The 12,241-nt window shown below is 37.7% G+C and overlaps 1 protein-coding gene across 1 annotated transcript in view; it reads left to right on the top strand.

The window, feature by feature from the left end:
• The window catches only part of LOC133525026 (transient-receptor-potential-like protein), a 52,779-nt gene extending 40,906 nt beyond the window's left edge, over window positions 1-11,873 (top strand). The window contains 9 exon segments of the mRNA XM_061861221.1: window positions 4,152-4,258; window positions 5,325-5,471; window positions 6,041-6,132; window positions 6,458-6,593; window positions 6,852-6,946; window positions 7,317-7,430; window positions 7,627-7,710; window positions 7,713-7,802; window positions 10,896-11,873. Coding sequence (XP_061717205.1) covers window positions 4,152-4,258; window positions 5,325-5,471; window positions 6,041-6,132; window positions 6,458-6,593; window positions 6,852-6,946; window positions 7,317-7,430; window positions 7,627-7,710; window positions 7,713-7,802; window positions 10,896-11,051 — 1,021 coding nt within the window. The 3' untranslated portion in view covers window positions 11,052-11,873.
• Window positions 11,874-12,241: the final 368 nt, after the last annotated feature.

The raw sequence follows: 12,241 nt of genomic DNA on the forward strand, positions 1-12,241 counted from the left end.
TGTATCGGACAAAGTTTTTTAAAGTACATATGGCTCTTTAAAATTTCGACATAGTTACGTAATGTGCTAATTATCGCACTAGTGCGGTAAAGTAGCACCATATGTACTGTAAAAATTAAAAACATGCACTTTGTATCACTGTATGTATAAAGCTAGGATCCTAAGCACGAAGAATTTCGTACAGTCACGCATGAAAACATCGACACGTTTGAAGTGCCAAAAATATGTATACATGACCTTATGGCCCATATATTGGGGTAGTGTATACATATTTTTGGCACTTCGAACGTGTCGATGTTTTCAGACGTGACCGTACATCTCTATCGCACACGCATAATATACACCGCCCGCATCATTGGCGAGACAGCAATATAATTATACGTATGCGATAGAGACAGAAAATGACGTTTCGTAGGTACATTGACCTACGAAAATGTTCGTGCTTATAAGGTCCTAACTTTAGTGTATCAGATTAATGATTGAACGTTTATAGTACATTGCGATACAAGTGCGAATTACCTATTCGCACATGTATCGTACAACGTTTTACAGTACATATGGCGCTACTTTACCGCATTAGTGCGATAGTTAGCAAAATTCAAAATTCAAAAAATTATTCTGCAAGTAGGCCTCAAGGGCTCTTTTACAAGTCAATACAACATTTATAGTGACATGAAAAATACATAACAACATTTATAAATACAACAGCCAATACCTGGGTAAACATTACATTATAATAATCTTAAAATAAATAATTAATACAATACAATAGAGATGTATAGTCTCTATGGTTAAAAACACATTAAATCTGGAGATGTAAAAGGTCCCCAATGTCATAGTACTAATACTAATAAAATTTGGAGGTGTAAAGTCTCTCCAAGTTTCAAAATAAAATTTATACTAAATAAATAAACCGCGTCTGGACTGTTAAACTAGCAGTCTCATAAACTAATAATGCTACATTCTGTACATAACTAGTATGTACCAAGTCAAGTATATTATACAATATGACAGAGACGTATAGTCTCCACGGTTAATACATTAAGTTTGGAGATGTATAAGGTCCCCATGGTCTGAGAAAAATAATAATACACAATAATAAGATTTGGAGGTGTAAAGGTTCTCCAAATGTCAAAGAATAAAAAAAATAATTTTTTTTATGAAATACATATTTCACGTCAAGAGACTGTTAAGCTAACAATCTTAAAACTAGTTCTACAGAATACATAACTACTATGTATTTAATATGTCAATGTCATCATCAAAATAACTAAAACATAACAAACATTAATACATAAGGTTGAACAGCTAGAAACAACAGCGCCATATGCCTCTCCGGGACACTGCACGCAAAACTATTACAGCTTTTGAGACTGGATACTTGGCCATGATTCCGTGTCTCCCAAGTAGTCATCTATTTTATAGTATCCCTTTTTGAGAAGTGCATTTTTGACGTATTGCTTGAATGAAGTATAGGGCAGGTTCCATGCCTCTAAGGGTACTTTGTTATAAAATGTTACACAGTTTCCCATGAACGATTTTTTAACTTTCTGTAGACGAAACTTGGAGACTACTAACTTATGTTTATTTCGCGTATTATAACTATGGATATCGGACAGTTTCTTAAAGGACTTTATATTCTTATGCGTATACATTATCACATCTAGTATGTATTGTGAAGCTACTGTGAGAATATCTATTTCCTTGAATCGTTCTCTCAGTGAGTCACGAGAAGCCATGTTATAAATAGATCTGATTGCCCTCTTCTGAAGAACGAAGATGGTTTCTATGTCAGCTGCTTTGCCCCACGCCAGTATGCCATAAGACATAATACTGTGAAAGTAACTGAAGTAAACTAGGCGAGCTGTCTCCACGTCAGTAAACTGCCTGATTCTTCTTACTGCATACGCGGCAGAGCTCAACCTTTTCGCCAGGGCAGATATGTGAGGGGCCCATTGCAGTTTACTATCTAAAGTAAGGCCCAGAAAAACCGTATTCTCGACAAGGTCCAGCGTTTCGCCATTTAATGTGATGATAGTTTCAGATTTTCTTACATTCGGCAGCGAAAATTTGACACATTTCGTCTTTTTCGCATTAAGTAGTAAGTTATTTGCTGTGAACCATTCTAGTACCTTTAGCACATTACGTAACTATGTTGAAAATTTTAAGGGCCATATGTACTGTAAAACGTTGTACGATACATGTGCGAATAAGTAATTCGTAACTAGTGCCGATTTAAAACACTCCCTTCGGTCGTGTTTTAATTTATCGCCACTCGTTTAAAATTTCCTATTTTTCGCACTTGTATCGTAATGTACTATTACAGTACATATGGCCCCTTAAATGTTCGACATATTAACGTAATATGCTAATTTTCGCACTAGTGCGGTAAAGTAGCACCATATGTACTGTAAAATAATTTGTATATGCTGGAAGATAACAGCATGGAAAAACTAATTTGCATCACTTCAGATAGAGTGACATACGGACATAAGGTCGCCGATCTCCGGGATGGAGATTGCACGTAAAGAAGAAGAAGTCTGGCAAACACAACTTGTCAGTCAGTAAGAAACAGGAAAACTATACTCATCCCTTTCTTTTAGGTTCTAGTACTAGCGTAAGACAAAGACAGCATGGCTCTCTGTCTATGTTTGAAATTAGACAGTCTTGCATCAAACTATATTTTATCTCTTTGGTAAACTATTAGGCATCTTTACTCGACACGTGCGCGTTGTTCACACTCACTCACATGAGCAGAATATTTACATGATGTATAAATCACGTCTAATGCGTCAAAGTGTGCTCGGTCTAGCGTAAACATCGGGAAATCCGGGCGAAGTGAAAGGTCGACTTATTTATGGCAAAACATCCATCATTATATGATTATAGGCAAGACATGATAGTATTCTTAACTCTATAGTGGTCATGTTACGAGCATTTTGACCCCCCTTGACGAAAGAACTATGATCGTGTGTGTACTTGAACATGATATATTTGTGAAGGTAATTATTTGTACAACTAAAAACTATAATTACTATTAGTTTCTAATAGTTTTTGATTTTTTTATTCCATTAAAATGATTAGAAAACTAGTTTATCCGTCATTTTATACAAACAATCCGTTATAACAAATCATTTTAAGTATGGGCGGCCAGATGCTCCCCAAGCGAGCACTTGCGTCGCGTGTCACGATTACGAAAAGGCGCGACTACTCTAGGGTTAAGATAATTAATTCAGAACCCTAGAATATTAATTAGTAAGTACTAAGAGTTTGCTCTAGTCTAAAGCCCACGCACATTTCATTGATTAAATTGGTTTAAGGGCCAATATTGACACTAAATCGGGCCTGGTGTCAGGCCCGAAGTCGGTATTTTTCCGTTTCACCAAATATTAGCACATAGTTTACAATATTTGATATGTAAAAAATACTTTGTCTCTAATTGCCGAAAGTGCTCAATATTTGATATTATTGCATATGAACTAGTTTATTTTCATTTCAAAAATTTCTAACAATGTGCTAATATTCCGAGAAACGGAAAACGATTATCAGCCCCAACATCGGGACTGACTTCAGGCCCGATTCAGTGCGGATATAATTGGAACTTTAAGAAAATTACCCATTTAAGCCTTCGTATGTCTAAGCACTGATCAGGGCGAATGAATTTAAACCTATTGTATTATACGTTGCCGGACCTTGCTCAACATTACAATTTACAATTGTCCCCTAGTATATGACTATTAGGCTTTGTAATGTACACCTATTGTATTAATTTCATACACGCAAGTTTATGGCACGTGTACAACTGTAACTTAAATCAAAACTAAGTTTGATAACACAATAAAATCAATAATAAAACTAATAGAAGTTCTTAACTTTAGGTATGTAAGAACCACGTGGGAAAGACCGTCTAAAAGCTCTTTCATTCTTACAGAAGTTCGGTAGAGCCGAAAGAGCGAAAATTTTCGTTTCTGACTGTGTCTGATCGAAGTTCGTATACAAATTCGATTTCTTGCCCTACGGCTGGCTTCCCAGCCGAAAAAAAAATATGCCGGTCTTCTCCGCATTGACCTTGATTTAAATTTTTTTGCATTTCACCCTTATTGGGTTTTTCACAGAAACGAAGAATAATGATAAAATAATTGTTACAATAGGTCCCAAATCGGCCGCTGCCGCAGCAGGGAGTCCTTCAAGAACCAGCAGAATCTCCAGCGCGCTATGGAGGAAGCTAGGAAGCTGGTGATGCGGTCGCCACTACCAGGTAGACTATACAATCTGAAACAAATTACAGCAAACACAACTTATCAGTCAGTAAGAACCAGGAAAATTATATTCATCCCTTTCTTTTGGTTGCTAGTACTAGCGTTAGACAAAGACAGTAAGATTATCTCTGTCTAAGTTTGAAATAAGACTGACCTGGGCCGAACTATTATGTCCGCAGTTTTACTTCACAGTGTTGCCATATTAAGAAATCGGTTTCCTACCCTTATTTTCTTGGATGAAATAAAGGTGTCGGTTATTGGTTCCTGTCTGTACGTGTGGTTGGATGTAGGTACTTTAAGAGCGTTTCCACTCTGTCCGATCCGATATCGATGTATCATCAAATCTTTTAAGTTTTACATTAACGCTTTCTTTTGAACAACAAAATATAATATAAAAATATATAAAAAGGCACTTACATTCGATATCAATTCGGAAAAAGTGAAAATACTCTAATAAAACGTAATATTTACCTTGTCTTATATTTAGGCCCTTGCGGTCAACTTACGGAAAATACCCAGAAAATTTTAGTAGTAATCATTCTTTAAGAGGAATTCCTATTTGCGATTTTTCCATACAAATGCTCTCCACTATTTCCACCCTGGATTTTTAACCTAGAGCAATGATTTTTTCAAATAAGATCATCCATGATGGAACTCCTCAGGAGTTGCTGGCGTACATAGGCTACGAAGACTGTTTACCATCAGGCGGGCCGTATACTTGTTTGCCACCGACGTAGTAGTAAAAAAATTTTATCTATCTGTGCCGCTATGTTTTGCTTTTTTGGATTATCTTATTTTGAAGAAACTTACAGCGCCTCAAAAATCGCAAAAACGGCTCAATTGAATTGGCTGCAAAAAAAGGCGAAGTATGCAAATATGACAACACATATCTAAAAGAATCAAAACGTTTGACGTTCGAATGTTTCCTAAATCATTATCAATGTTTGACGTTCGAATGTTTTCTTGCTTCTTCCTGTAGCTCTGATTAAAATTGAAATATAAAAAAAAAATTTTAAAACAAATCGAGGCAGTCACTGCTAATAAATCTTTCATCCCTCATTGCAGAGGGCTCTCGTGGCGCTTCTCCCATCTCTATGCCAGCCACCCCTGGCCACACCCTCCTGGAGCTGATCAAGGATATTTCTGAAGAAGTGGGACCCACGCCTGAAGGAGGTTCTACGCCATTAACCAAGTCACCGTGGAAACCACCTAGTGAGAATCGAGCCTTGCTAACACATCCCTTTGTTATCACTATTTTTTGATTTTCTATCGTATCGTTAAAGTCACAAAGGCCAGGTTAAAAATATCTACTATTTTACTAGAAACACATTATTGCATTCGCCAATTACCTAAGTAAACTATTGGCGAAAATGTATGTGAAGTGAGGTTTAATAGATATTGCAAATAATGTAAACAAACCCATCTTCATTTCTGCGAAATCTCGAACTATTTGTGGACAACCATGATTTTATCAACTGTGTATATTTAATAACTTAAACCTTTTTTTTTATATTTAGCAGTTAAAATATAATTTAATGAATTCAACCATCGTAAACCTTTTAGGTCACATGTCAAATGCAACAAAATCTATTATATTTGTTTACATTATTATCAATTTCTATTGGACCTTACTTAGGTTAGTATAGGACCTTATGCATATATGTATAAATCGAGCATTCTATTTTGAGTAGTGCTGATTACGCTTATCAAAATTTGCATAGGTAGTTGTCTTCACAGTAAATAGTTTAATAAAAGTAAGGCAAATATTATGTTCTGTTCAGGTACCGGTGCTTTACTGGGCGCTGCAATGAAGAGTCCCTGTCGAGGCAGCTCTCCCAAGCCTCGAACGACATCTCCTGTCCCGCTGAACATGGTACGTTACGTTTAGGGTTAAAGTAAGGACGCTAAGCACCTGTCATTTCCTGTTTCTATCGAACGCGCATAATTATTTTGTTGTCCCGCTCGCACAGTAACGTTGACCGCCGGCCGGCATCATGGGCGGAGCTTGTACTTGTTGTGCCATGTATTTTCTTTTTGACATTATTGTTTTTCCATTTGTTATTTCCACCTATCGTCAAAAGTTTTACGATATTGATATACGCACGACGGCAATTTTCAGCTTATTGTTTTGCCTCAAGGAATAGTTAAAAGTCCAGTGCGTTATAGACTACCAATAATTTATTTCTTGTTTTTATCAGGGGATAGTAATAACTCCTAGACCATCACCGGTGCCATCACCGGCGCCATCACCGGCACCCACACCGCGGGGCCCCAGCCCGGTGCCAAGTACTTCCGCGAGGCCCGTCAGTCCGGTGCCAGAAGAACAACAAACTGGTAACAATATATACATCTTTATTAAATTGAGTGAGTTCTCAGTCCGGTGCCAAGCGCTTCAGTGAGGACAGTGCCAGAAGCACATAAAACGGTACCTATGTTCATCTTGTCCCGGACAAAATAAAATATATTGCTCTTAACCCACCTGTGCTTTTACAATCGTATGACCTTGGCATTACAAAACTTTCTAAACTAATATGAAAAGTTTGTTTTGGTTAAAATTGATTTTAATTACCTATAATTTTTCTTCTTGTATAGAACCAACCCCGTTGGTAGGAAAGCGTGTCCCTGGCGACACACCACCAAAGGTCATCAAGAGGAAACCGCCTGGGCCGCCGGTACAAGATGACCAGGTAAGGCCAGGTTATCCTGCGTTACTGTTATTTCATTAAATACCTTTCGTTATCTAACATAATTACATTCAACGTGTAAGTATATAAACCAATTATATTAAGTTCATCGCATTAGCTTTCATGTTTCCACTATTTTAACAGCATTCTAATTATAGAAATACATTAGTAATTCTAACAAATTTGAAGATTAAACTATGCTTTTACTACGCATTTTCTAGTAATAATTCCAAATAGGTACGTTTCAAACATACATTTCAAGTAAGTAACATGTCGTGTTATTCTATATCATTTCAGAAATGAAAGTGTATACCCTGCATGTTATATTTTCTAGTTTAAACAAATTACAGACATTATTATTTTGGCTGAACAGGCACCAGCAGACGACAAGCCTCCTGAGGACATTGCAGTCGCCAGACCAGTGGCCCCAGAAATAAAACCTACAGAAGGAAACCTACCACCTCCACCCGCGCCGGTCAAACCTAAGGTAAAATATGCGAAAGCAAAACGAAGTACAAGTTTGTATAAAACGGGTCGTAGATTGCTCAAAATAAATAAACCAATAAATAAACTAATAATAGAAAAATAAATGCTCATATACTTATTTCTATGAAGGTGTCCGAACTTATAAAAGTATCATAAAAAGAAAAACCTTGCATAAAACACAAGTTTTTCACCCCCAGGCTCCACCAGCACCAACAATGGAGGTGACACCGAGCACGCCACTGAAGGCCCCCACGCCGTCAGCGAAGCCCCCTCACCTCCCAAATCCCCCACACCGTCGTCCAAGCCACCTTCGCCCCCTAAGTCCCCTGCTCCGTCGGTCAGGGCTACGAGCCCGCAGACTTCTGCACCTCCGGTAAGTCCAAGTCTCTCCCCAGGGTTTATACATACCAGGTTTCACAGAAGTCCTAGCACTATCCAAGTCTTCCACGCCGTCGGCGAGCTCGCAGATTTTTAGCATCTCTGGTAAGTTACCACACTTGAAAAGTATAAGTTTACCCTCAAGGCTTCACCAACGATAGAGGTGGCACCTAGGGTGCCCTCAAAGTTATTCTTTGACTCACGTTGGTCACGAAATCTAAGGCCGCGAGCCCACTGACTTCAGCGTCTCCCGTGAGTTACTACACTTGTATGGTACAAATGTATCCTCCAGGATCCAGCAATGATGTTGGCATCTAAGATAAGATGCTGTCCCCTACTCTGTCAGAGAACCCTTCTTAACTCCTCTGGTCTAGCCTCGATTACTGCCGTAATTTGACGCATGTAATGTAAGGTCACGTAATGTAGGTATACATATATTATATTTATCCCCTAAACACTACTTCTTCAAAAAGCGGATATAAGAAAGAAGAGAACCATTTAGAAAATGCAAGTAAGCAAGAGATTAGGGGAGGTATGTATGGTCGTACTACGCTGTAGGTAAATAAGTACTCAAGATGGTAATGAATTTCCCTTAATCAAGTTAAATGGTTTTACGCTCAAATAACTCTACGTCAGTGTTAAAGGTATTAAGATACGTTTTTGAGATCGCGTTACAAATGAATTATGAATTAATAAAAAATGGACAGGTAAATATTTTTACAAACGACCTTTCGTTTGCTTTGTCCGGTATTCGTCAGTCGCGTGGGCTTCAAATTTCAACTTTATGATTATTATTTCAATAGAATTTACTTGACAGTGGCATTCAAGGAATATTGTGTTTTCGGTGGTATGTAATTGACTATGTACATCAGATGTACATACAAAAAATCACGTAGTTCTTCTAATGTAAATAAAATAAATGAATAAATTAGGATAAAGGAAAACGCAACACTGCTTCTAAGTATAACAGCCATAACAGCCATAGGAAAATGCATTCAATTGTTTACCGTATCTATTTCGCGCAAAATATTTTAAGCTTAACTGGTTTTCCAATGGCTGTTGCTGTTACATATGTTAGCGTGGCACTACACTAGCATTTAGTTGTACATTCGTTAGATATGCCTAGGTACCAAACGAAAGTAATCCTCCGTGCACTCCTCCGCTAACTGACGCGGATTATCTGGAACGGACGCGCCGTCTAATAAGAAATTGTATGAACAGCGCTAAATGGCGCGGGCGCGGGCGACGGATTTGGCCTGGGAGCAAGACCCGCGAGCGTGCGCACGCGGCGGGCGTCCGCGTCAGCTAGCGTAGGCCCTAACTTTTGGTCTTTGTCACATAGTTTTAAACGGAAAAATGAGGCCACTATTCGAGGCCACCGTTCGACGCAGTCTTAATAATATTTTGTTTTGCATTCCCTTGAATATAAACCAGTCAAAATACGCCTATTTATCTTAAAATACTTTACCTTCATCCGCTTTGATAACGCTACGAATATTTCCGTCACGGAAATATGTATTTTTGACGTGAAACATCCTTTGTTCAAAGGGATAATAAGTTCAAAGTCATTATTTACTTTGTTTGGAAAAACGTTTTCATTTTAAAACCACGCAGATAGTTAATTTACCAACCTACATTCTGAAAAATATTTGTTACAATTTTTTGTTGAACCTTTTAGAAATTTGGGTCATTCTCCTAAATTCAACAAAAACACATGTTAAGTTTTATACATGCGATAGTGACGTGTGATTGGACGCTTTTATTCAAAAAGCTTACTCGAGTTAATTTGCAACAAATAAGTCCTTATCAAATGGCGGTCAAAAATAAATATGGTTTCCAGGATTACATTTCGTTATATGTAAATAAGTTATTTGACTAATGTATTCTTACCGGTGTGAAGTTACCGGCCAAAAGTTGGCCAAAAAAAAATATATTGCTCTGTACGATGCAGTGGGTGTAGTTTACTCGCCTGCCGTCGAAGATGCCGAAAAACTTCAATAAATGCAAATGTTCATAGAAAGTATCAGATTCTTATTTGATGCCCGTGCACCATTATTATGTCGCCGAGTATCACTCTAGAGATAGTGTTATTTAATAGATAGTATTATGTTCTGTACGATACAGTGGGTCTGGTTTACTCGCCTGGCGTCTAAGGTGCAAAAATTCTTCAATGAATGCAAATGTTCATAGAAAGCCTAAGTTTCAAATTTATAGCCCTTGCATCATTCATATGCCGTAGAGTCATACTATACGACACACGACGACGACGACGTATACGAGTCATAGAGCATCTTATAGGGTATTTAAAGCAGCTTTTAGTAGAGCTGTACCCCGTTTAGTTTGGACGTTATAGCAGCAGCAGAATTATTTCTAAAAAGGTTTGTGGAGAATAATTAAATATTTTATTTTTTATCAGCTAACTTCTGGATCGATGATTGGGGTTGCACTATATACGTTTCATTAAGCATCTAATAGACTATCCAAAACAGGTTTTAGTAGAGTTGTATCTCTTTTAGTGTGGACTATATAGCACTAACCGAAATATTTCTAAATGGTTTTACGTTTTGTAGAAAAGATGAAATCTGTAATAATCGGCTGCAATTCTGCAGGGCAGTTTAGACAAAATACCCTTATATAACGAGACACTGCCCTAACGTTCCACCAATTGTGTTATGTATGGTTAGATTTCATACGGACTTCTTAATTTGGTAGGTTAGTTTTAGTGTGAAGTTGGCGGCCAAATGTTGGCGGCCGATTGGCGTCAACATTTGGCCGCTAACTTCACACCGGTTGTATTCTTCGGTAAAAAGTAAACCCACCTTTGACAGTTGCCCAAAAAGATACTTGTGATTAAATATTTTGCACTTGAGAAGCGATCCAACCAATCAAAAAAAAATACAGCCTCTTAAACGCCTCGCCTATCGTGCGCGGGTTCGTGGTGCCATATTGTGAACCTTGTCGGAATGCACGAAGGTTGATATTGGGCTGTAACCGCGCTCTCAGTTGACGTCTTTCGCAGTCAAAGCGTTAAGAGATAGACAGATTATACCTAGGCAACGCTCAATTTTGAAAACTCCCAATTTTCCAGCGCTCGCCGACCCCACCAGCCTCGGCCCCGCGGCTGACCTCGACGTCCAGCACTGAGCAGCTGATTCCCCCGTCATCCCCTGAGCCCCTCCGCCCGCAGGTGAAGATCGAGGAAGTCAAGACCATCAAGAGGCAACCTAAGTATGGATGGCTATAGAAGTACTTAGTTTATATTATTTAGTTTCAGTGTTTAACACCCGATTTTCATTTATTTATTTTTAGACGAGGAATTCAGCTATTAAGATTAATTTAGCTTTTTAAATAGCAATTCATAGCCAATTACAGGAACTCGCAGATATAAATTGGATATGTAATTACACAGTACACCCCTTGATACCAAAGCACATGTGATACGGAATATGTATTACAACAAGGCACACCTATTTCAAAATTACAATAAAGAACAGATCATTTTAAAGCAATAAGTAAAAACAGTTATAAATTTACACAGAAGTGAAAGAAGTAAGTACAGTCAGCAAAACCATTAGTATTGCATTAGCTTAAAAATGTATGCGGGGGTGCTAAACTAATACATTAGCTGACTGTACATATTTGTAATTACTAATTACATAGACAAAATATAACGGGCACAAATTATTTAAAACACAACATAAAACATAACTAAAATAAAGCATCAGTACACAACATCTAAATCCTAGTTTGATGGAATAAAATCTAATTATTATTTGTCGGAAGGGAACGGAACGAAGTGGAACTTTTGCCATTGTAGTTTTTGGTTGACAACAAGATTATATTGAAATATTTAATTGAGTACAGTTACTATTGATGTTTGTTTGATTGACATAAACATACTTTGAAGTAATTTCTTACGAACACATTTATAAGTAGGTAAGCGAAGAAAATTGTGTTACAAATTCCACAAAGAAGGCTTTAGTTTTCCTGCGAGTTTTAATATCTACGGTATCTACGGAGAAATTGTTTAACGATAAAATACATTTCAATCTTTGTACCTATTAATTTTAATGTCGTTTTATTATACTTTTTATTATAAGCTTTTATTTAACTTGCCCTGGTAGTGTGTATGTTATTTATTTATTGTGTTAGTATCAAATCTTGGAAACTAAATATGACCCACTTCCCGATTTCCGATTGAGCTGCCATTTTGCATACATATATAAATCGGTTTACAATGCAATATTATGGTGACATGGAGCCAGTGGCGGGGCAAAACCAAAATTGTATGTGGGCAAGGTACATTTAGCGAGGCCCTCTAGTAGCGCAAGAAATAACAATATTTTTTACGTTGTGTCCGAGATATACTTATTTGAGGCGTGAGGCCCCTCGGATCGCGAGGTCGTAGGCGGTGGCCCACGTCGCCCACGCCTA

Source organism: Cydia pomonella, chromosome 14 (assembly GCF_033807575.1).
Source record: "Cydia pomonella isolate Wapato2018A chromosome 14, ilCydPomo1, whole genome shotgun sequence".
NCBI classification, from domain to species: domain Eukaryota; kingdom Metazoa; phylum Arthropoda; class Insecta; order Lepidoptera; family Tortricidae; genus Cydia; species Cydia pomonella.